Source organism: Clarias gariepinus, chromosome 26 (assembly GCF_024256425.1).
Source record: "Clarias gariepinus isolate MV-2021 ecotype Netherlands chromosome 26, CGAR_prim_01v2, whole genome shotgun sequence".
NCBI lineage: Eukaryota > Metazoa > Chordata > Actinopteri > Siluriformes > Clariidae > Clarias > Clarias gariepinus.
This window is the reverse complement of record NC_071125.1, coordinates 7512922-7540052: the sequence shown is the minus strand read 5'-3', so window position 1 is coordinate 7540052 and position 27131 is coordinate 7512922. Positions and strand designations below refer to the sequence as shown.

The 27131-nt window shown below is 34.9% G+C and overlaps 1 protein-coding gene across 1 annotated transcript; it reads right to left on the bottom strand.

Annotated features, from left to right (window-relative positions):
• Positions 1-977: 977 nt before the first annotated feature.
• On the bottom strand, positions 978-25195 carry dpys (dihydropyrimidinase). The gene is made up of 9 exons (XM_053488315.1): positions 24673-25195; positions 20565-20723; positions 19953-20132; positions 17911-18100; positions 17488-17644; positions 17153-17294; positions 11977-12119; positions 4353-4560; positions 978-4193 (listed from the first exon to the last, which is right to left on the bottom strand). The coding sequence occupies exons 1-9, from the start codon at positions 24925-24927 to the stop codon at positions 4128-4130; spliced, it is 1500 nt and encodes a 499-aa protein (XP_053344290.1). The 5' UTR covers positions 24928-25195; the 3' UTR covers positions 978-4127.
• Between the last annotated feature and the right edge of the window lie 1936 nt (positions 25196-27131).

Below are 27131 nucleotides of genomic sequence, written 5' to 3'. Positions count from 1 at the left end.
TGAATGTTTTCATATATTTATTAGACATTAACATTATGTTTGGTTAAACATTGTCTTTTCCATGAGATGTATTATTGTATACGTTGATTATTATATATTATAAATATGTTGTATTTATATATGTAATATTAATATATGTTTGAACCACTGTATAAGCTACAGAATGCATTACTTCAGAATGCGTGTAATTTTATTTGTGTACTAATTAACTTGAAAGTTAATGGAAACCTGTTTTTAAACCTATTTAAATGTGTTCATGTATATAACACCAATTGTTTGGATTATTTATAACCTAATGTACATTGTATTTATATTTAAGCATCAATAAAGTTTAGCAGGAAAATAAACATCCAGCTTATGTTAATATGTAAATTGTGTTTATTATAAAAATATCTTATTTAATTACAGAGTTTGCAAAATATGCACTTGGATTGGATTTTGCTTCATTTATAAGCCACTATAAATAAATAAGCTATATACTTTTATATGCACAAACACAGAAGCTTTGCTATTAATATCAAATCTACTAAGTGAATAAAGAAATGAAAATCTCAGTCGGACAGTTTTACTGCACTAAACATTTAATATGGTCCTCCTTGAAAAAAGTTTCAAACTGCTTCAACATGCAGCACTTGAATACTTTGACCCACTTTTATTTCACTTGACCTTGTTTTAAAAAGGCTTAAGTGATTTTTTACAATTTCACATTGTAACTACCATTTAATGTGGTTTTCAGCTCTCAAACCTGAAAGTAGGTCGGTTATAAAACCTGATCAAACTATATTGGACTAAAAGTTATTTAAGTTCACCCTTATTTTCTTCGCTTAAATTAAAAGCTCATTTTATGTCTTTTTCAATTTTTTTTATTACGTATTTATGCTTTTAAAAAATGTACATTATGAAAAAAAGAAACTGTTTTGTTTGGTAGTTACACTGGTGAGCAAAAGTATAGGGACAAAAGTGAAATTTAATGACATTTTCTTTTATAATGACAAACACGGTAATAAAAATAAATTGGTCATTTTACACAAGTAGGCTAAATATCCACAGAAAAATCAACATTTAGTATGAAGTCCTTTATTTAAAAAGAAATTCCCACTTGACATAGAGTCAAAAGACATCTGCAGTACTCTGGTTTCATTCGCTTAATCCATGTCTGCTTGATTTGTTCCTGAAGATCATGTCTAGAAGACGGTGTTGGTCTGCTTCTGCCTTCTTCATCATTGTCCAAAAGATTTATGTCGGAATGAGGTCTAGAGGCCATTTCTTTTAAAATCTGAATACTATTGTCACATAGCCAGGTTTCCATTCATTTTCAAGTTAATTAGTACAACTCTTCAGTCAGATACGGTGCCATGAAAAAGTATTTGCCTGAAATTTTGAAATTTGTGACACTTATAGTGTGTTACTGAGATCACCAAACTAATGTTAATATTACACAGAGTTAACGCAAATAAACACAAGATGCAGTTTTTAAATAGTGATTTCATTATCATTTTATTATTAAGTGTGATTTGTGGAAAGCTGAGGTAAATTTCACCTCCCACACCCGGGCCTGACTACTAGTAAAGATCTAGGAAAACAACATGATCCAAACAAATAGGAAACAAAATAATTAACTTGTGTGTATCAGCTTGGAACAGATTACAAAGCCTTGCCACAGTAAGTCTTAGGGACGCCAGCGAACCACTGAGAGAGACATTATCGACAAACAGAGAAACCGTGGAACTGTGGTGAACACTTCATTTTTGATTTAGCAAGGGAGCAATTACTTTTTCACATAGGGCCAAGTAGTTTTGGACTACTTTTTTCCCCTTAATAACTGAAAAAAAAATCATTTAATAACTGCATTTTGTGTTTACTTGGGTTATCTTTGTTTAATATTAAAATTCTCAGGAGTGACAGATATGGGAAAAAAATTCAGGAAAGGGGGCAAATGTTTTTTATTGCATAAAAGGCTATTTCTGTGAAATCGCCAAATTAGTTAAATCACCTGTTTGTGTACAGGAAGAGCTATAATAATAATGATAATAATAATAATAATAATAGCATGTTGTGTTAATACTTTTGGCCACCAGTGTACAATTTAACACAAATATTGTTTTGTTAGTTTCAGTACAATTCAATCATTTTTGCTTTTTCACAAAAAAAAGAAATCATAAGATTTATGATGAATAAATGAACACTTTGAGGTACCCTAGCCTGCATCTTTTAATAATTAAAACATATTAAAAATGAAGCCTGGCCCAGATAAAGACAGAAAATGCAGCAAAGAGGTGAAAACTTGCATCTACGGCATTACCTAAAGGAACACGACAAAATATGATGAAACACTTGCTCAGTATCTGGCACAGCCACTTGGCACCAAAATCAATAAGGAATAATGTTATTGTGTGTTGCAGCAAAGCAACCTCTTCTTGTTTACATAAAGACAAAAGGATGAAATTATAAATCACAAGCCGTTGCAACAACCGGTGTCAGATAGTCTTACGAGTTGCGTTTTTGTTGAGGATCCAATAAACAGCAATTCGTGTCTGTAGGTTTCTATGAATCATAGAGGTGATTCATAGTGTGTGTGTATGTGTGTGTGTGTATCTCAGTCAGTGCTGAGCCAGTGGGGATCTGCTGAAAATAGACTGATGAAGGCAGACGAAATATAAAAAGAATTTGATTTCTCACACTATATCTTGACGCACACAGTCATGCATTCTATATCAGATGTACTGATATTGATATCGTGTAACTATCTGAGCATGCTCATTGCCTTGTACTGATACCATGATAGTGTATGATCAGATACAATCAGATTGATTTAATCAGAACATAGAGTACACAGCGTTAGTCATTAACGTCTTAATTCTAAATCTTATTACTTCCGACCTAGTATTCTGAATGGTTGAGAAAAATTCCGCGAGTGATGATAATGGCCGGTTACAGCACGGGAATGTTCTGCTATATGTTTCACTCCCATGTCACATGTGGTCTATAATCGTTAATTACACTAACTGTCTGTCACAACATGGGTGAAAGTAGGTCAGTAGCTACATGCCAAAACAACACACAAAATAACCAGCCACGGGCAAACTTTTAGCAAAAAACAATTCATAATCTCTTGGTAATAAGTTGGAAGTTGTATAAAAGCAATATCACACTCGAGGTTGTGCTGTAATAAATATCAGCACAGCTTTAATGTCTTCAGCACTTTGACTATGACTGCATCGCCTCCGCACTGATAACCAACACAACAGCACTCCCTCTTATGTTATATATTGCTTACCGCTAAAACATGCTATCTATTGGTACTAAAAAAGTAAATCTTCAGATAGGATCATATAAGACCATGTTTTTATAATACTTAATGTTTATTTCATGATCCATGCCTTGGTTGTTTTTTTTTTTTTTTTGTGAATATGCAAAAACATTTATCAGATACAAAGAAAGACACTTGCTAAATACAATTTTATGTACTTTTTTTTTTTTTTTTTACTTTTGTGTCCGTAGTGTTTTTTTTTTCTTCTTTCAATTAAAATCTTGAATGATCTTAATTGTTATTCAAATGAAACTTGGCCAAGTTTAGATTTTATATGGAAAGACAGAAACCTTAAAAAGTGTATTATTCTAAAATGCTAAATTGTTAAGATATTGTAACATAAATTTGACATGGTTACAGACACTACAGATTTTTTGCTTTTAAAGCTTTTACCAAAAAAACGGAATGCTTTGATTTAGGAAACAATTTTTATAGGTCATATGCTTCTAGAAGCTCACATTAATTTTAATATCAATACTCAAAAAGAAATCTCTAAAAAAAAAAAAAAAAAAAAAAAAAACGGCTGAAGTTAACAACCTAAAAAGTTTAAGGGAATCAAGATTGGTCACTTCCATGTTGCATAAACTTAAGAAGTAGCTTCTTTAGCACATTTAACACATTTTTTGTATTATCTGCATAACATTTAAAAAAAATCATTAACCAACTTTCAGCAGTATACAATTTACACAGGCCAACACTTTTTATCTTGACTTTTAAACTGTACTGTATGTCAATTTTAAAATCTTTAAATCTAAGTTTTTTTTGGGTTACATGGCAAGTTCTCAGCAATGATTGTCTTTAAACTTCAGTAGAAATTTTATTTTGTTGTAGAAATAATTGCTCCTTTATAGGGTGTCCTGGCCACGGCACTGGGCTTCCCAACCTGAAATTCAAAGCATGGCACATAATGTACATCACAAAATACTGAAGCTCAAAGTAAGGAAATGCAATGTTTTATAGATATATAGCTATACAAATTAAGTTTGTAATATCTCTTTAAATATGAAATAAGTTCATGATCAAAGCAAGCACGAAATCTCACCTCATCCCTTTGTCTTATTCTCTTGTACACAAAATCAGAGTAGGGCTTTCTAGGAATAAACCTGCCTGTCCCAGGCTGAGCCAACACACGACCATTTTCATACACCACTCTGCCTCCGGAGATGGTCACCAGAGGAACGCCGTGGCACTCCATGCCCTCGAAGATGTTAGAATCCACAGCCTGGTGGTGTGTCTTAGCTGAAATCACCCTGGAATGTACATTTGAGAAATTTTGGTAACAGGTTTGTGACGTACAGTATGCGCCACAAGAACGTACTGTGGGTGAAGATCCATGAATGTCTATGATAATTTAGAAATTGCCAGAGCTGATACAAATGGCAGATTTGGTATGATTAACATCTCTTGTAGTTAAAATGGTGTGTTTAAGTCAAACTTTTGATTGTGCGGAATAACAGAACAGCGTTTCACTCATGCTTTGATGCCATCAAGGAAGAAAGTTTTCTCATTGGACTACCTGCTTCACGTCTTAAATGATAACCGTTCACTAATTTTTTTAACATACTGTATGGAAATGGCCTGGAGCGAGGTCAGGACTGTACCAGGGATTTGGCAATAACTTCATGTAATGTGCGAATGATCTGGTGGGCAGTATGATGCATGTGCATTGTCCCGGTATGACTTGAACGGTAGTGAAATTACATCACATTGGTTTTTCATGCTTTGCAATGCCTAATCAGAATTACACAACCGAGAAATGTGTTGCACAGTTCTCATCATGTGTTGCACTAAAAAAAAGATTATAGGGGGAAAAAATGAGGATCAAGAACTCCAAAACTGCTGTATATTACAGTAATGTAAATATACAGATTATGTCATTGGATGCACTAAATGTCTGGTTGTTACCACACAACAGCTTATATTCCTAAATCACTGCTTAATGAGGCAGCCTTTTTAAATTAAACCCAATAGTGTATATTAGATCTAATCTAAATCAAAATGAAGATCTAAATTATATAAAATATTTAGCAATAAATATTCCAAAAATAACTAACAATTTTGAATGCGCTTAATTTTAACCTGCTAAACAAAAAGATACTCCCAATTCTAAACTTTGAATCTCCAATTTTATTCAAATTAACATTTTGCCTAGAGTATTATACTTATTTCAGACTATTTCAATTAAATTAAAAGGAAGGCAGTTTAATGAATAGGATAGATTAATATCACATTACATTTCAAGGATTCCAAACACTTCAATTGGGGAAGAAATGGGCTAATACATAGCAGCTCAACTAAAAACCTTAATTTTTTTATGCAATTTGAATTATCAAGCAAGATGGAAAGAAATTGAACAAAACATTTCAGGGGCAATTCCAATACAAGGACAGTTAGGGGATAAAAAAAAAAAAAACTAACAAAGGATTTGCAACAAAAAAGGTAATAAATGGATCAATCTCTCTCTTAAAATATGGGTAAAATTGTTAAAAAAAAATAACTTAATAGAAGATATAAAGATATTGAGATGGTGCCCCTATGATCTCGACTTTACTCCAAATAAATGCAATATAAATTTATTTGACGGGCAGATCAGACAGACCTTACTTCATATTGTACCTTCTTTAATTGACATTTCGGATACAACAAGAAACATACAATTTAAACAATAGTGTTTTTTTCTGATTTCTTCAGGCTGGACTTTATATCAAACATTCTATAACACGGGAACCAGAAGCTTCTGATCATGATCTATTAAAATTTTTTATTAGTGCAGACACAATGGACTCAGGGCTTACGGTAATTTCAAGACTTTACAGGGGAGTTCAAAAGATAAAAACAATATCAGTGACTAATTGGACGAATTTCAGTGGAGGATAACAAGCTTAGTGTCTTCGAGAATATTTGGCTGGACAAACCTTTTTTTTATTATTTCTGCCAGCTCTTTTTGTCCATTTAGGCTCTTCCAGTTCTAATAATGCAAATCAATATTACTTGTTCTGGTCCTTCCCAAAAGTGAATAATTTTTGGTCTAAAATTTACCGAAAATAAGTCACAATATTTGTAAAAAGCATTACTTTTAGTTGGGATAAAATGTAAAGAAATTGGGGAAGAATGGAAGCGGTATATCTTCCCAAAACTACTTTTTGTTATAGTTTTAAAATATAATTTCTATATATATAATATTGTTTAAATAAAATACTGTAATAACACCAATAGCGTTAATTTACAATACACTAATTAACATTATATATACAAACAGAGTGTTTTTACACTTTGGGTTCACTGAGAATAGGATTGGTTTACAAAGTTTTGTTTATTTCCGTTTTAGATAACACTTACTAGTACATCCTTTCTAATGATACATGATCTACTTTAAGATAGTTAAATGAACTTGGTCCCCATTAGTGAGATGAGATAGAGGCATGTTTTTGTTATTCATTACTGATGACTTATGTGTCTTATATAGAGCTAACACGCAATAATGACTGAATCCATCCTACACAGTTGTCAGATGCTATGAATCAGTGCTGCTAATAAGAAAACAATTGGCATTCTAGTGCGATCATGTCTGAAGTAATATCAGGGCCAGGAGGACTAACTGACCCCCACATAACTTCGCTATTTATAATACCAGGTAAAACTATAGACACAAAAACAGGGTCACACAGTAAGGAACATCTGCTGGATAATGACTGATCCGTCCGCAGGGTAAAGAAAACCGGTGTGAAAGCATACTTAACCCTCAATAATACTGTACTTGTCGAAGAAACAACTTCATCCATTGAATGCCATTTAGCTACTATTATTAATAGCTTCTCTGATGGAGCAAAAATATAAAGTTGATTCGCACCTGGTGACGCTTCTTCATAGACTATGTGCTCTATGGTGAGATAACTGTGGGTAATCCTTTTTCTTAAAAAGAACGTATTCACACACTGAGAAATTCTTACTTTCTTATATTCTTCAGCACCTTGGGACCCTTCTGAGCATCACCAGTAACTTGAATTGAATTGAATATTACTGTAAGTGATTGTCTTTGCAACAGAAAGCAGAATAAACACTCATTTGTCATCTTAATAATATTTGCATTATTTCTAAGTACTGTCTATCAAGATGTTTTACAAACCCATCACATAGATTTACATCATTTGTCAAATGCCATCGTCTTACATTAAACTCATTTATACAAATGAGTGGTTGAGAGTTTGGGACTTTCCTCTAGGAACCAGCAATAGCACATCCACTGTAAAGGTCATGAAATTACGCTCATGAATCTTTAAGCAGTTTAAAGTAAAAAGCAGTGCATTTTTTTTTGGACTGCATCACTACAAAATTTGGAAAAGGTAGTATTTAAAAGCCTTTAATATTTACTGTATGTAGGAGTAGAATAAATCAGTTAGGTTAACTAATAGTAATGCAGTATAAATCTAAGTATTACGCAAACTATGATCTAAAAAAAACTTTTCTAAATTTGGTGTGCTGGTGTGCAAGCCTTTTTTTTTTTTTAAAGAAATGCCTCATCAGCACATTGCAGGGAGTTTGACGTGGTTCAGTGCTGTGGCTGGAACAAAATGTCACCCAGCTGTGGATTGTCTGTTGTGAAGGACATAATGAGCTTCTCACATAAAGATGACAAATACCGCTTTTTAACAAGACACCCACATTAAAATGCGCAACTCGATAACAAGGAAGCAGAAAAAGGGCCTGATTAATGACTTTGAGAATCTGGAAGTAGGCTTGCTTTAGAAGCTGCGGTTTATACAGTATGTTTTACTGTATATAATGATTGCTTAAAAAACAGAAGTACTGTAAATATTCTATAAATAATGACTAAGAAATTTAAAATTTTAAGAACTGTGATATTATTGTAAACTACATCTGTTTCAGTTCTCTTTTAGTTGACGAAACCATCAGTAAAAGAAACCAAAAATCATTTGGCTTAATCAGATAGGTTTATGGGTTATAAAAGCCCTAAGTTCACAAAAAAAAAAAAACATTTCTAATAATTAAATGTATTTGTATCTATGGAAGAATTACAGTTAAAAAAGTAATTCATTAAGGTTATGTAATTATTTGTTTGTTAGTTTTTGTATTAACTTCCTTACTAGCAACTAACTTATTTGTCTGATCTGATCACTTCAGTTATTTTTTTTTATTTTACTATCATGCCATGTACTTTAACAGAGATTGTTAATTGTAACATTTATTATTATTATTATTATTATTATTATTATTATTATTAATATTATTATTATTATTAATAATAATAATAATAATAATAATAGTTCTACTACTACTACTACTACTAATAATAATAATAATAAAATACACTGTTACAATGGTAATAATAATAATAATTTAATAAATTATTGAACTGTGCAAAAGTCCTAGGCATATGCACATAACTGGTGTAGAATACAGAAACATATCTACATTTAAAAAATACTATAAGAAGCATTAATACTCACATAATATTACAAAGTAAACAACTGGTGCAATTGCACTTTGATTAAAATATGCTCCATATTTGCTATTTATGCTCCAATATTGATATTTGGAATTTTGCTGTAATACTTATGTATTTATAATCATGTAATGCTAACAAAGTTTGTACCGAAAAAGAAAAAAAAATGTGCCAAAAAACTTTTGGACTCAAAAAGACTAAAATGGAATATATACTAATTTCTTCATGTTAAATTTAAATTAAATAAAATTAATTGATGTTAATTAAATTAAAGAAATAGGAACAAATGTTTTACTGCGACAGGCTGCGAAGTGCCTAAAGACACAATAAAAGAATTGGTTGTTTATGTAACAACCTCAGCAGCAACCTCATTTCCCCTCTCATTTGTTCCAATAACAGCATTCAGCATCACTGGTATACTGATCACCAGACTGATCATCTGAAAAAAATCATGGAGAACTATTCCTCAGCACCACATTAAAAAAAAAAAAAAATGCAAGAAAGTCGAACTCTTTGGAAGCAAAATATGAAGAAATGAGGAATGGCTCGGGACTTTTGCACAGTACTGTAAGTGTATTTGTAGACTATAGTAGTTGTGTGTTTATTATTATGCCTATAAATAATATTATGAATCATCCAATTAAAGGTAAATAAAAAAATTGATAAAATTAAACACATTAAATAATTAAATTAACCAATTTTCAGGTCACTTTCAGCACCACTGTATTGATCAATACTGTTTCTTCTAAAAAAAAATAAAAAATACATAAAAATTGAATTAGGAAATGGTACACCCCAGCCTGTAGATTATTATATAGTGTTTTAATATTGTCCAAAAGCTGAAGGCCTTTGTGTCCTTATATGGCATGACAGATTCCATCTATTCACTGCCGAAGCAAAGCAGTTTAGTATTTGGTCATCTCGAGGTCACAGGAAATGTGTGTGTGATGCAACTCTTACACAAATGCTCAGTTTGTGCTATTTGGTACCTGATTGGTGTTGTGTTCTGCTCAGACGCTGTCCTTCACTGGCACGCTGTGGCCTTTTGCTGGCCCAATGGGCATGCCATTAGTTTGTCAGAATGTCCTCATAGCACTTTGCTAAGTTCAGATGTCCACATACATTAATGTCAGGAGTGTGTAATAGATTAGCATTTGTCAAGACATTTGTATGTAAAAACTATGTTTTTTCCCCGCTTAACACTAAAAACCCTGACGATTTTTAAAATGTTATGCACGTTAAAGGGGAGATGAAGGTTCTGAATTACAAAGATTTGTATGAGAGAAAGCAAAACAAATAGAGAAAGACAGCGAGCTCTCGATGCACTACCATTTATGGGTCTACAGTTTTGCCAAATCGACACACACAGTCTGCTTTACGTCACAGGGTTTAGTGACAACACTGTAGTAAACCAACATGATTTGTCATCAGCAAAGAGGAATCTGGTCTAAACCCGTGCTTCTGTATTGCACAATAAGAGATTCACTTCTCTGTTTACATATAAGAAGTGATTTATTAAAGGATGATTTCCACTATAAATGTTTCCACACTCTATTTCTGTCTGTGCAAGTTATTTTTCTTCATGCATTATTTTCGTTTTCTCTTATCCTTCATGTTCTCCTTCATAACCTTAATGTACTGGTTCCAAACTGTTCATGGGTCACATTGACATTGGGGAGCTAAGAAGTTTTTTTTTCTTTTCGTCTATACCAGTTTATCCTGTATACAGGGTCATGGGGGGCCTGGAGCCTATCCCAGGACATGAGGGGGGTACGTCCTGGACCTGATCCCAATCCAGCACAGGGTACATACACATACACACACTCTCACACTTATTCACACAACTATGGAAATTTGGGAACATCAATTAGCCTAATCTACATGTCTTTGGACTGGGGGAGGAAACCACAATACCACAATAATTATGAATAATTACACAATAATAATTGCACAATAATTTCATTCAGCCTCCTTTAGCTTTGATTATGTTGTGCAATGTGGTGTCCAGTTTATGCGTGAAAATGATTCCTTGTGCTACCATGATGGGTGCATAGCCTTCATGCGCTTCACTTCTTACCCCGGCACACCTAATGTTTTACATTATTGCAAAAACCCAATCTTTATGCTCCGTAGCAAATCGACTCCCCATTAGTCTCACAGTGGTTTTATTGTGGCCACACAGCTGTTTCTCTCAGCTGTTTTCTTTGTATTATGTGTGTGAAAATGCTATTATTTTTACTATTAAACACAATAGTAAAACCAGCTCTGATTTCTTTTTTCCCCATTTTTTTCAATGCAAATTCAGCAAGTGTATTTTAGGTGTTGTTTTTATAGCTGCTTCTGTATAGTCACATTACAAAAAAGTAAATTATTGTTCTTAATCGCTGTTGTATTATATATATATATATATATATATATATATATATATATATATATATATATATATATATATATATATTTGCATATTTTAATTTTGAATATTATGAGTGGTGTTGTTTTTGCTGGTCCCTTCTTGTTATCGCTGTTATAATCTTTTTGATGTTTTGTTGATGCTGTCATTGTTATCATTGCAGTTGTTACAATATATGTCAGTTGTTCCTATTTATTTATGCTGTTGTTTATATTCTTATTGTCGTTACATTCTATTTTTGTTGCTGTATATACTTGTTTTATTAGTGTTATATTGATATTTCTGCTATGTGTTTGGTGTTATGTTGTTTATTTACTGCCATATTCTTCTAATTTTTGTGTTAGTGTTGCTTATATAAACCTATTGTTTTATTGTTAAGCTACTATATTCTTATTAGTGGTGTACCTCCATCTTAATGTTATATTTCCTGCCATTCTTGCTGTTGTTATTGTTTGTAATCATGTTGATGTTACTGTTGCTGTTGGTATATTTCGATTGTTTTTGTGGTTGTGCTTGCTGTCTTACCATAGTCACATTAACTGTTGAACTGAGTCACGTTTTAATTCATAACTTACACATAATGAAAAAATAACACCTAATAGCTGAGAGAAATGATACTATACTATACAGTAAAGGGTAAAAATAACAGTAAAGATTTTGTAGTTGAGAATGATGAATGTGAGCCTTTTAGTTTGTTACTTCATCATCATTACAAGGTGTTAGTAAAGATCGTGGCTTCAAAACCATTGTAAGTGCCTTCTGAATAATTTAATTTCTCCAATACACATTTACCTTGTAGCATTTGGGTCCCAAATGACCAGGTCTGCATCAGAGCCTTTGGCAATCCTCCCTTTCTGTGGATAGAGGTTGAAGATTTTGGCTGCGTTGCTGCTGGTGACTGCCACAAATCGATTTTCATCCATTTTGCCGTTATGCTGAGGAAAGCAAATGTAAACATTATGAGAGTGTCGCTCTTATCCCGCAAGTCTCCATCAACCTTCATACATATCCTTCTGCACTAAATAAAAATCATATTGGGAAGTGGGCTCACAAATCATGTGTGAGGCTCTCCGTTTTTCACATGTGCATTTGGATATCTGATTAAAGCAGCCAGGACACAAACTGACTTTAGGTCCAGAATGCTTGTTACTACTCATGTAACAACAGCCCAGTCCAGAGAATTTTAGCCTAGTCATCGGGTACTCCTGCTTCCCCCAAATGCAAGCTGTACTGTAAATTAACATTTGAATGGCAGACATACGTACAACATAGCACCAACATAAGGAGGGTAGGCTCAGGTACTGTACAGTATACTTTAGCTTGGATTAAGCTAAGCCAGGTTGCCTCCGCCCTTGCTACTGTCTCCCAATATATTCCAGGACCTGGAGTTAGAACCTACAGGAGAAAAACATACTGGAGAAGTCCATGACTAAATCATTTAAAAGATCAACTGGGGAAAGCCTGCTTTATCTCCACCATGGACCTGAGAAATAGATATTGGAAGGAACTACTCAATCCAGAGGTTAAACCCAAGACTGCATTCAGCCCCACCATCAGCTACTGGAAAAACCAGCTTTCCCATTCAGTCTCCTTGGTTTGGGCTACACCTTTCTCTCCACCACATATTAACAGGAGCATACTTATCTTTTACTCTTTTTACTTTTATGTACTTTAATATGCACGATGAGCTCTGAAAGGCAGATCTCACCACAAACCCCAAGAAAACCCCAAGAAATCTCATTTGAGGTTGGCCAAGGCGCAATATCTGGGTTATTGACTTGACATGGTTTGTGACTTTTTGGGGACAACAGAATACTACAGTACAGTATTAATGTTTGTTCCAACTTTTTCCTCTGTAGTTTCTCTCTTCTCAGTTGGAAAGGACTGACAGATCAAGTGAGGTGGATGGAGAGTGCCAAGCAGCCATTCCAGGCCCTGAAACATGCCCACACCATTCTTCTCTCTTGAGAAACCTTAACCTGGGGCATCTGTTGGCAGTGCACACAGAGGTTATGGAGTCAGCATCCTCCCAAGGGAACAACAATAAATCCTGTGCATTTAAAGACTCAATCCAACTGAACAAAAACATGCATTAAGTGGGCATAAGACCATGCTTCCCTGCAGTGGATGGTGAAGGCTTAGGACATCAACATCTGCATAACCCGCTGGTTCCTGTCAGTACAGGATTTCTCTGCTTCCAGGTAAAGCACCATGCCGGAGCATAGTAAAGGAAAGCAGACATGGGAAGCCTGGCCAGGAGCCATGCACTGTGGGCCTCACCAGCAGATGGCTCACAGCTTAGGAGGCTCTGGTGGCAGTTCTTCTTACCTGGCACAGAGAGAATGGCACACTCCTCATACAACTGCTGGCATGGTGCTGAATTGACAGCTCTGTTTCGCATAGCAGGACAGGCACAACTTGGCATGGCTAATGCAGTATCAGTGCTCACCTTTCTGGAAAAAGTGGCAGAGTATAAAAGAGCTCCTGAACACTATACAGGTGAGTAGTTACACACTTGTGAAAGTGACCCTGTTCTCTCTATTTGTAGACTCAGAGGAACATAATGTTCTGCATTCCATGGCAGTTTATGACCTTCCGCTCCCTTAAAGGCACCAAAATGCCCTGATACTGTTGTGATAAAGTGCAAGTATGCCACCCATGCAAGCCTTCTACAGCTCTCCTGTGTTCTAGCCTCATACCTATTCCTACCTTTTCTCCTTTTCACCTTTCATGCAAGGATTTCTGAATTAATGGAGCACCTATTTTGTCGCAGACTTTCCAGTTATATGCATCTGTGTTCTACAGCCACTTTATAGTTTACCCACTATTAAGAGTGCTATATAAACAAAAATATTAATTGTCAGTCCTATTTTGTTTATAAAGCAACTGTAAAGAAAAAATAAATTGCCTGCACATGAAATCAACCTGCCCCAAGTCCCGACGGCCAAAACACGGTATTGGAGCCGTATTTATCACTTTATGTCATACATATAATACAAAAAATTGTGTGCAAACGAAGCTACTTCTGAAATGTATGCAACATGAAAGTAACCAATCTTGTTTCCCTAAAAATTTCAAGTTGCTAACCTTAGCCACTTTGGAGAGATGATTACATATGTACACCCAAAAAGGCCATTTTCAGTTATACTGTCTTGCTTCAAACAATAATAATTTAAAATGCAAGTTATCAATATTTCTATATGAGTATAATCATGTAGAAGCATATGACCTGTAAAAATTTAGCTTAAATTGGTTTTTGATAAAAGCACAAAAAGCAAAAAATCTGTAGTGTCCATAAACATTTTAAATGTTGCAATTTCTTAACAATTTATAATAATACAAATTATTATATGAAGTTCAGATCTCAGTCTCCCTGAGTCAAAGAAATGGCCATACCTTTTCAGCTCACCATTTAAATGCCTCCTCTGGAAACACTTGTCTCATTTCATCAAATTTCCCTGGATTGACTAATTCTAAGAAGCTCATGCTTTCCAAATTTGAAAAACGCTGAGAAATCTGCTTTATGAGATTGCCTAGGATGGCCATGTACAAATTTCTGTAGCGGTCCTGTGGATCCTGTAATTGTGTCAGACGGCGCTTTCTAATAGGTTCATCTCGGGGGTCTGATGTGAGATTTGCTGCTTTTGAATAAACTGCTTGATAAGCCTCCGCTGACCTCTTCTCCTTGACAAAAGCAAGGAGAGACCCAATTATTTTTTTGCAGTAATGAACATCCACAGCCCTTCGCTGGACAATATCAAAGACAACATCTGTCTCAGAGAATATTTGTTCATATGTGTACAACATGAACACAAACTCAAAATCCTCCAGTTTCATTATGAAGCCTTTGGCAGCATCTAATGTGTCATCATCCATGCTCTCATCCTGGGTAATCTTGTCAAAAGTCTGCAGGAGGCCATCATAATTGTTTGCCACAGTGCTCACTATCAGTGATGTAAAATTCCATAGAGTAGGAGCGTTTCTGGGCAATCTTAAAGACCATGCAGACTCAAGAAAAGACATCCTTTTTGTGGACTTTGAAAAAACTGTGGTGAACCCAGAGAAAATGCAGAAAAATATTCTTGATTTAGGCAAGCATTTAGCACCCTGGGACAACACCAGGTTCAGTCAGTGTGCATAGCAATGCACTAGGGGCTATTACTTTAACTTTGGCCTGTAGGCCATTTAGGGATGAAGCAAAGACAGCAGCCCCATCGTAGGTTTGTGCTTCAAGTTTTTCTCTAAAACTATAGCCCTGCATGGTCTCGTTTAAAACTTCAACCTGCCATGCAAAAAAAAGGGAAGTCTAAATTTTACCTCTTATATGATCAGAAACAGTGGCTGCGAGAACAGAGATCAAGTCATTTTGGATTGATTGGGACATCCCAAAAACACAGCTGATGACTTGGCCATGAATTGCATGGCCAAGACAGTGTCATATTTAGCTAATGTTTCTGTAAATTCCCTGTAATTCCCCTTATTTGCTGATTCACTACTCTCATCATGCCCCCTGAATGCCAGCTCCTGACGGCCAAGCAAGAAAGTCACATCAATTTTCAAACTTTTCATGCCTTATGTATGCCCTGTCAAAGTTACCCAGATCCCAAAACCCTTGTTTGACCAAACACATCCCATTCCCAGAGAAGGTTTCGTCAAGACGCATGGTTAAGAGTACATTTTCTTTGTCACAGCACTTCCAGTCAGCCAGTTCAGCTTGTCATACCAGGGAAGCTGAAAAGACCTGTTATTTTTTCCTGATTTTTGCACCAGATCAATATTGGGCATTGGTCTGTCCTGGCGTTTAATTCTAATACAAAATGGTTTTGCCTTAAGCAGGTCAACAATATTAGCACCGTCTGCGTCTGCCATCATGCACAGCTTGCTAGCTGGCTAGTTTCTCCTTCCACAAGCTACTTTAATAATATAAACGAACGTTACAATGCTGAAACAAGGAGCAAATTTAAGAATGCTATAATATGGTTTTTTTTCTTATTTAAAGAATGATTTGTACAAACAAAAATGGTTTATATCACCAGCAAACAATACAGAGTGCAGCAGTTTGTCATACCACTTCACCTGCAAATCCGCATGGCACACAGCTTTTTCAGTCATGTTCCACATTCTGTAAACATCAAAGTGTAAAGCTTTTTTTCTGAAGACTCTCCCATGGCAGAATATTTTTGGTTGTTACAAAGTGCTGACACTGGCGGCTAATGCTTAGGACTTAAAAAACAAAATTATGCATAGGTAGTGGCTGCAAAGGGCCTCTGGGGTGTGCTTTGGTGTCTGGCACCAGGACATTGGTAGCATTTTCAGTGCTGTGTGTTGTAGGATGGTGCCTCTGTGGATCAGACTAGTTTTTCCGGCACGTCTCATAGATGCTCAATCAGATTGGAATCTAAATAATTTGGAGGGCTTGGGATCTTTTCCTGCTGGGCCCCATGCATGGTGGACTGTGGGGCATTAGGGATTCTGGTTCCTTTCCATCATGGGCACGGTGGCTAAGTGGTTAACACTGTTTGGCATTCCCAAATTGTCTGTAGAGTGTGAGTGTGTGTGTGTGTGCTCTGCGATGTATTGGCACCCCATCCATGGTGTACCCTGCCCTGTGCCATAAGTTTCTTGGTATAGGCTCCAACCCCCCCTCCCCGAACCTGTATACAGGAAAAAACATTATAGACAGTGAGTGCATGAGTGAGTGGCTTTTCTGTGTTATTAGACTGGAAGAGCTGACCTTTAGTACCTGTGTGGATGGGTGAGCCTTGGGTGTGCATGATTCTGTCACCATGTAATTGATAATCAGTGTTAATGATATGCTGTGTTAATGTTATGCAGTGTTAGTGCAATGTTATGGCCATACAGCGTATGTTTATATATATGTATAAAATAGAAAGAGGGAGAATATTAATAGAATAAATAGAAGCAGATGTTAAAGGATTTATAGAATATTAAGATGCAGATGACTGACCACTCCTTTCTCCCAGATGACAGACATGCGGTCCTCCACACCGTTAACACCATTAGGAATTTTCGTGAAGTCATCTTTACCCAGGGCTTTTTGGCAAGTGGAAAACGTGCAGTTATCAGTCCCAGTTACACTCAGATCATCACTAAAAATATCCAATAATATTCATTAATTAGAAGTCTTTGTAGATATTTTAACAGACATTTGTGATTCATTACTTTTTTTTATTGATGATGCCTGGTAAGACGATGTGTACTGAATCACAAGCAGTAAGGATTATTTATAAGAACGCAATAATTGTCTAAAGTAACTGTGCTCTGGGAAGGTGCTGTGTGTACTTAGCGAGGAGGTCCATGAGGTAACCAGGTGTGCTGGGGTCTGGCCTAAGCGGGGGTCCCATAACAAAACTTGCAGCATGTGCCCAGTCCTTGTGCCAGTAATGAGAACCATCAGTACCAAGGCCAGCGGCTATGGGCTCACCAAACACCACTCGCCCTGTTGGAGCATGTTTCAACAAGATAAAGCAATTTTATCCAATGTAGTTCTGCTTTACTATATATCTTAAAAGGGTCCATTTACACTTGATTTTGTATTTGAACGTTTCAATTATCAGACTTCAGATCAGCAATTCATTCAAAAGTATCCTATATTAGACATAAACAAAACAAATATTGTCAATTACAGTATGTGACATTTTATTTATATTTATATGTTGATTTTAGTCTTGCATTTTTTATTTAAATGTAATATCAGCCACCTACCATTCCTGCGAGCGGTAGCCACCACTTTTGCAGCAGATTTGCTCATGACGTGAACCACATACAGAGGGCAGTTAACAGTATTGGCGATGGTGATGGCACGCTGTGTGGCCTCTGATTCCACCTCCTCAGGGCGACAAAGTTCATGGCCCTCGGGTCCAGTGATTCCCAAAGAAAGCATTCTCCTGGTCCCCTAGAAGCACTCGGAAAACATACGGTTTATGTGGCAAAACGTGGAATCTTTAATGTAATATTGAATTCTTCAGAGCAAAATTATATATAATGACTTAAACACAGTTGGAAAACAAACAAGGTTGCTCCCAATGCAATGACAAATAAATTAAAACCACCTTAGTAACTGCTGGAAAAGTTCTTTGATGACTGCCTCTGGTGGTTAGGACTGGTAACTAATTATTCATTTTCATCAGTATCTATGTGTTACATTTTATTCTTGTGAAACATAAAACGCAGGACTTACATGTACTGCAACACTGAGCCATTTTGAGATTTTGATATGTCTTTAATTGAAGGGTTTTATTGGACTGGTTTATAACCTCCCCATAAATACACATTTGCTGCCCTCCAGTGGTTTTGTTAAATGTGTTAAATATAATTGTGATTCACCCTCTCCATTCTTTATGTCCAGGTATTTATTATCGTAGATTTCCAAAGTTCACTTGTATGGTAGGTTTACTTAACAATCTAATGTAACAACTGTACATTTATAATGACTGTACATTTACATTTACATGTATTAAAGCTGCAAATGTCTGTCAGCAAATATTTTGTAATTAAAGTTAACAATAATTAAAGGAATTCCTATATATCATTTCAGTATCTTAAAGATCCTTAGTAACTCATTTAGTATGGTCAGGGTCACAGTGGATCCAGAGTCTATCCTGGCAACATCAGAGTTTTTTTTTTTTTTGTGCTCTTAATTTTTTTTTTATCTTGCCTAAGCAAATAACACAGATATCTGTTTGTGTGGTTTGCAAATACATGTCCTCATTACTTGTTTAAATTTCTTCTGACTTACATGACATGAGCAAAATGTACACATCTTTAAGGAAATAAACATATACAGATAGATAGATAGATAGATAGATAGATAGATAGATAGATAGATAGATAGATAGATAGATAGATAGATAGATAGATTTTAAATTTATACTTCTGAATATAAGTAAATCATATGTTGCATATGATTTACTTATACCACTTATACTCTGCCATCATACAAAACATCATAACCTTCAGGAATCATTCTTTCTCCTGTAGGGTTTTTTCTTATTGCAAGAATTGTGATGTAATATATTTTTAAACAACATAAAGTTCTATGTCCAAATTCTTAGAAAAGCATAGATTTTTCTAATAATAAATAAAAAATGTTTGGCTATAGTTATAATATAATATAATTTCCCTTTCTATCTGCATCACTATTTTAATAATTTAACTTTTACATAGTAAAAGTTGGTAATTTTCAATTCAAAAGTTTATAAATACTTTAAATATCACCAAACATGAATTATAGGTAATGATTTATCACATACACAAAGACACATTTAAAAGAGCTGGAAATATATAAAGTGAAAAAAAAAAATTCAAGAAAGAACTTTTTGCTTATAACAAATAAAATAAATTTTTGAATATCTAGATTCCAGACAAAAACATTTGTTTTATAGAAGTCTTGTGAAAAATGAGAAATATTGTAGTGACAATTTAAAGAGCACATCTACAATTGAAATATGGAGCTTGGGTCTTCCTAAAAGCTCAACAGACTCCCTCTAACAGGCAATAGTATAAACTTAACTGCTGACAAAGCACTTATTTATTTACAGTATATATCAAAGTTCAAAGTTCTGTGTAAATTTGAAGTCAAATTCATTTAACTCCCTGACAACGACAAAGTTTCCTCATCGAGAAGTTAATGATTCACCCTTTGCTTTCACGACCCCCATTAACAACTGATTAGAAGCAAGCTGAATTTGAACTTTTGGATTTATGGCTTTGAAACCCAGCCTTGTGTGCAATTTTTTGCTCCTTACCTCTGCAATCAGATCTCCGTTCTCAGCGTGGACTTGTGCGATGGCTCCGATGTTTTTACAGTGAGAGAAAACTGCATAGAGCTCATCATCACGCAGCATGAACAAATCTTTATACGCCATAAATGTCTTGAAGGAGTTTACCCCTCTCCCTCGAACAAGAGTCTCCATCTCTCGTTTTACCTAAAATTAATCAACTGCTTAATTATTTATGGATTAATTACACTTTTATTAATAATACAATGGTTACATTGTGGTCCAGAAAATGTCTTTGTCTATATGTTGTCTATATTTTGATTTATGATGCATTTACAAAAAAACAAATAATTTTTTTTATATTTTTTAAACATGAAACCCAGCTTAAATACTTTAATCTCTTCCTTTAAATTCTCTTCACCATATTTTAAACATATATCTTCCCACAGCAGAATTTCCAATTATTTGTAATAATGTATCTAAATGATAGAAATACTATTAAAGCCGTTGATTTTAAGGATTTGCCAAATATGCCACAAACATGCCTCCTGCCTTGTGATGAAATTAATACCGATTTCTTGCTAGTGATCAGACTAAAAATACTGAAATTAACAGTGTAATGTGTATTTAGTTACGTACGCTATCGTCCCACCAGGTAACAGCGACATGGAGGGAATAGTCACAGCACACTTTTGCATCAGCAATCCTCCTCCATCTGTCATACGCCTCAAGCAGAGATCCTCCTTTTTGAGGGATGACAAAATCGAGAATCATGGTGGTTCCACCCGCTACAGCGGCCTGCAAATAGAGCAAAACGTTTGGTCACTCAGCCTCGTAATTTAGGGAGATTCATAAAAAAAAGTGTACAAAAAACTGTACAATAACTCATTTTTAAATTTTTAGGCTAATTAGTTCATAAATCATTCACATGAACATTTACACAACAATGTAGTATTCATAATATATATGACGATTGGAAAAGTTTGTGAACCTCAACTCAACTTCAAATCGTATGCTCCGAATGCATTTTATTTACAAATAATTACATTTATCTATATAAATAAAAAAAGGTGTTGTCTGTACATATGTCAGAGCACGTTCTTTTAATTATATCTTGTCAGAAAATTTTCTTTCTGTCTGTATCTCCGTACAGTATGTCTGTCTGTCTGTATCTCAATGTATGTTTGTCTGTATCTCTGTCTGTATCTCTGTCTGTATCTCTGTATGTCTGTATACTGTATCTGTATGTCTGTCTGTATCTCTGTATGTCTGTCTGTATCGCTGTATGTCTGTCTGTATCGCTGTATGCCTGTCTGTATATCTATATGTCTGCATCTCTGTCTGTATCTCTGTATTTCTGTATGTATCTTTGCATGTCTGTATTTCTGTATCTCTGTCTGTCTGTCGGTATCTCTGTATGTCTGTATCTCTGTCTGTCTGTCTGTATCTCTGTCTGCATGTCTGTATCTCTGCATGTCTGTATCTCTGTCTGTCTGTCTGTATCTCTGTATTTCTGTATGTATCTTTGCATGTCTGTATCTCTGTCTGTCTGTCTGTATCTCTGTATGTCTGTATCTCTGTCTGTCTGTCTGTATCTCTGTATGTCTGTATCTCTGTCTGTCTGTCTGTATCTCTGTCTGTCTGTCTGTATCTCTGTCTGTATCTCTGCATGTCTGTATCTCTGTCTGTCTGTCTGTATCTCTGCATGTCTGTATCTCTGCATGTCTGTATCTCTGTCTGTCTGTGTCTCTGTCTGTCTGTCTGTGTCTCTGTCTGTCTGTATCTCTGTCTGTATCTCTGTATGTCTGTATCTCTGTATGTCTGTCTGTATCTCTGTATGTCTGTCTGTATCTCAGTATGTCTGTCTGTATCTCTGTATGTCTGTATCTCTGTATGTCTGTCTGTATGTCTTTCTGCCTGCACTGATTTAGTTACAGCATCACACAAACCTGGCTTGACAAAATTTCATGAAACTTTGTCAGTCCTTTGATATTTGCCTGAAGTTAAATCTGCACCATAAACGGCTTTAAAATGTATAGAAGACGGGACGCTATGAGCAGTAACGTGCCAGATGACGTCAGCGCGTCAGCCAGCTCGTTTTCAGACGAATACAGCACTTTTAAAGTCTACTATAAAATATTGCATAAAATATATCCTGTTAACTGTTACCAAATATGTTGATATTCCTAGTACCTGCACATTTTGTGGCAACGAAGATGAAACCTTAATACATTATTATTTTTCTTGTGAGTTTGTTCAGAAGTTTTGGTTTGTTTTGTATTCTCATTTAAACAAACCCCCTTGTCTTTGCACATTCTTTTAGCTTAAAATATATTATTTGTTATTACCTTGCCAACAAATCTAAACAATATATTTTCAACTTTTTTATTTTGTTTGGCAAATTCTTCATACAAATGTATGGGATCAATTCCCATTCTTTCACATTTTCTGATTGAGATTGACTCACTGCTCACGTCTTTTTGTTTGACTAGCAATAATAAATGTGTCAGGTTTTTGGAAATGTATAAAAAAAAACTATTTCTATTGACTCTGATTAGGTTTAGATAGCTTTCCTTGCTTTTACTTTATTATTATTATTATTATTATTATTATTATTATTATTATGTAATAATTTATTAACCCTTTATTTTAAGCAACATACCCCCTTACTTTAATAGATTTTTTTTCTTTTCCTCTTTTTACTTCTATCTTCTTTACATTGTTAATGTTCACCTGAAGGTGATTGTATTTTTATCATTTTTTTTTTTTTTCCTTTGGGGGGGGGGGGGGGGGGGGTCCCTTGAGGTGGGCGTGACCCTACGCGTCACTCAACAGATCCAATCAACGCGATAGTTTAACGCGTTCACAAAATCCGCACGGAAAAACAAACAAACGCGCTACACCGTACAGCTTACTCCAGAAACAGGTGTGTAACTTTGAAAAACTGAATCTTTAAAGATGTATTGACAAATCATTGTACGTTTATTTCCACTTGCGGCTAGTTTAAAACCAGTTTGACTCATATGTTCCGAACCCGTAGTGCTAATTAATGTAAAGCGCCACTATGAGATAAAACACGGGTCGTTAGAGCAACACGACGAGGTGACGGCGTTTAAAACACCCGAACTGAGAGTCTTATTAACAGACAGACATGTACGTGGGATTCAACCTGAAATACAATAATAATATCGCTTGTTACATTAAAACTGATCAGCTATTATTTTAGATTTGTATCATTTGATATTTTAAATATCACAATAATATTTATATTACAGTAATTAGTGATAACTTTACAAATCCCAGATAGAAAAAATAATCTAATTAATAAAGAGATGACAATCAGCTGAGTCATTAAATCCATTAAGACCTCAAGTCTCAAAAGATCCACAAGACTTTAAGACAACTACATTACTTTGTGTTCTACTGTAGGTATGAAAAATGAAGCAACATTTTACAAAGTGAAATATCTACAAGACCATTATCAAGCAATAGATGCACACGTCCAATAAACCCATTAACCTTTGGGCTTTTATGAAATTATTCATCTTAAATCAAATAATTCAGTGTCCACAATGTTATTAAAAGCCAAAAATGTTATTCTAATGGCTAAAGACAAAGAAATTATTTCTTTGTCGGTTAGATGCCACGATTGTTTTTTTATCATTAAATTTAAAAATAGATTATGCCATACTGAAGTTATTAAAAAAATACTCAAATCATCAGTTTTACAAATTTATAAAGATTATATAAATGTTCTCCATTTTGCATGTCTACTCTTATTTTTACACTGTAATTTTTATAAAGTCAACAAACCTTTAAAAATATAATAATAATAATAATAATAATAATAATAATCATTCATTTACTCTTTCATTCATTTTTTTATACTGCTTGTCCTACAGGGACAGGGGGAGGTCTAGAGCCAATCCCAGACTTCAAAAACAAGACAGGGTACGCTCTAGACATTTCAGGGTGCTCACACTCTCTCTCTCTCTCTCTCTCTCTCTCACACACACACACACACACACACACACACACAACGGTCTTTTTGGAAGTGACACTTAGCCTAATTTGCATGTCTTTGGACTGTGGGAGAAAACCAGAGTATCTGGAAGAAACCCACGAAGCACTTAGAGAACATGCAAACTCCATGCAGACAGACCCACAGGAATCAAACTTGGACCCTGGATGTGTGAGGCCACATTGTTAACCAATACGTCACCGTGCTGCCATTATTATTAATATTAATATTATTATTATAACACCAAGTTTGCCACATTAGTTAAAATTTTTCCAATTTTTTTTTCAATATTTGGCAATTCTTTTCTGCTAAGCATAGGCTTTCTTTAAGCTACACTGTAAAAATGATTCCCTAGCCCATTTTCCTCTTTCATCAACATCATGTTGCTGCTTGGAGAATTGCATATTTATTTATTTATTTATTCCCCAACTCTAAAAACTGTTGTGAAAAAAACTGAAAAATCCCAGGGGATCGAGAGCTTCTAAAATTGTCAAATAAGTATCTGGCATTAACAAACATGCCATGGTCAATGTCACAAAGTTCACATTATTGTAATCTAACTGAAATGTATGACTTGTTGCCAAGGGATTGACCAACAAGCAAGTTGCATGTCTGCGCAGGGAACGGATGTTCCTATTAAAGTGACCGGAGAGAGAGAGTGGAACTTCTTTCTTTTTTTTTTGTAGCTTTAGTTATCCTTATGTTAAAAGGAAAAGACTCTGTTACCTTGGTCCCTGAGCAGAAATCATCCACTGCCACAGTGCCCATGAACTCCAGCTCCATATGTGTGTGTGTGTCGATTCCTCCAGGCAGCAACAGTTTCCCGCTTGCATTCAGCACCCGAGTCCCGCTCTCCGGCACCTGCAGCTCGGATCCCACTGCCTTGATCACCCCATCCTCTATAAGCACATCAGCCAGCTCAGAGTGCTCCTCATTCACCACCTTACCTCCTTTAATTAAAATCCTGCCCCTCTGTGACATCCTTATTATTCTGTGATTATCCTGTGAATACCCTTGGCTATAATTAAACAACTTTAAGTTGTGTAAATCCAAATACAAAGAATTCTTACAAAAAAAGTGTTTTACACACTACAATTTCCTGACCTGCAAATGCATTTACAGTTGCGAAACCTGACCTAAGTCCTAAAAGGTGGAGTGATTTTTTCCCCTTTTTTTTCTTTTACTTTTTTTACTCCTCCCATTCCCATAGACTCACTCTTTATTTCTCAGAATGCTTGCCTTTTAATATTTTTATTTTTGAGTGTTCCCATATATCTAACCGTGTGAACATGAGAAAATTTTACAAATTAATGACAACAGTAATAATAATAATGATATGATGTACAAAATGCAACAAAAAAAACCACATTTTGTAGAAAGGCTTGAGTGAACTTTAATATCTTAATATGTCCATGTATAACAAAAAGGCAGTTTTGCCTGTTGACTTATGCAAATGATAATAAAATTCTGTGTCTCCTTGAAAAAAACTTGTTTGGTGCAATCACAACCAACCAAAACTGTCATGTTCAACACCCAGTCAGTACTTAAACTTGAATACTGTTGGTCTGTCACTTGCAGGTGATACACATTGCCTTACTTTGGCATTAAATCTATGGCATGTCCTGTGTAGACTCGGAGGTTATTAATAAAGCATTTGTATGAATATGTCACTCTAAAAGATTAGAAGGTTTAGAAAATAAGCAAAAAATTTAACATAATCTGCTGGTTATTAAGGTGTTAACACACAAAATCGACTTTTCCCATCCATCCATCCATCCATCCATCTAGCACCATGAAGGCCATTGGCGATTACCATTGTATTTATTCAGATTTTTCAGCTGTGGTGAAACCTTCAGTCAACGCTCTCGCACATTCACAATTAGACAATCTACAGCACATCTCTTTGTATTGTGGGAGTAATCTGGAGTACCTGGAGGAAACTCACCAAGCACATGGAGAACATGCAAACTCACACACACAGACACCCAGACCCTGGAGGTGACGGGCCACAATGCTGACCACAAAGTCATTTGCCAGCTTTAACACCTACAGTAGTAACACAGTAAACACAGCTTTGGCAAATAATAATAATTATTTTTTTTTAAGTTTAAAAATATTTTACTTAATGATGTCAGTCTTCAATATCTATTCCATGTTTTCTGAGGCAGCACGGTAACTTATTGGTCACATTCCTGCCTTGCTCCGACATTCCAAGTTCGGATTTGGCGTATCTTTTATCCCCATTATTATTGCCTGAGCTGCAAACCTCACGTTGCCATAGACTCCCACTTCATTTCTCACAGATGTTGTCTTTTATTAGTATTCACATCTATCTAACCATATGAACATGAGTAACGATAACCAATAAAAAAAGAAATGAATAATAATAATAATAACAACAACAACAACAACAACAATATTAATAATAATACATTTTAGTCCAAGCTATGTTACACCAATGTCTAGCTAAAGCAATGCTAACAATTTAAAACCAAACTAAAAACAAAGCCAAATGAACAGCCATTTTCCTGTGTTGCACATTCCATACAAAATATCAAAAATAAAAACTTTTTTTATTTTTTTTTAATTTTTTTTTTATTTTTTTTTAACAGGTTATCAAATGTATACTTCAGATAAAGGAATACTTAGCATATAACAGCTAGTAGCCATGACTAGCAAAAATGTATGCTAATCTGGCTAATTCTTTGCATTCTTTTTTCCCCTCTTCTTTTTTTTAAGTATTAAATTAAATTATAGCTTTCATTTCTGTCAGAAAAGTTTACAATAATGTAAGTTTGTTATTTATTTGACCACATGGGTGCGCTGTTTGTATATAAATGAATAAAAGTAGATTTAAAGAACAAAAATCTTTAAAAAAAAAGAGATACAAACTGCTCATAGTTATATGTTTACTGATTAAATCATGCCAGTTTGTATGAAACATTAGGACTGGTGAAATCAAATTTTGCTTCATTAAAAAAAAAAAAAGTAGGCTTGATCAATTATCTTTCGTACTTTATGAATCTTTCACCTGTAAAGTACTTGTACTATATAGTATAAATTTAAATCTTTGAGTTATCGAGTCCTGTAATGTACAGTACATAAAATCTTTTTAAAGTATGAGCACATTATAAAAGACTGACTGTAGGAGTTACATTACAGTGGGACTAGAGTTGGTTATGGGT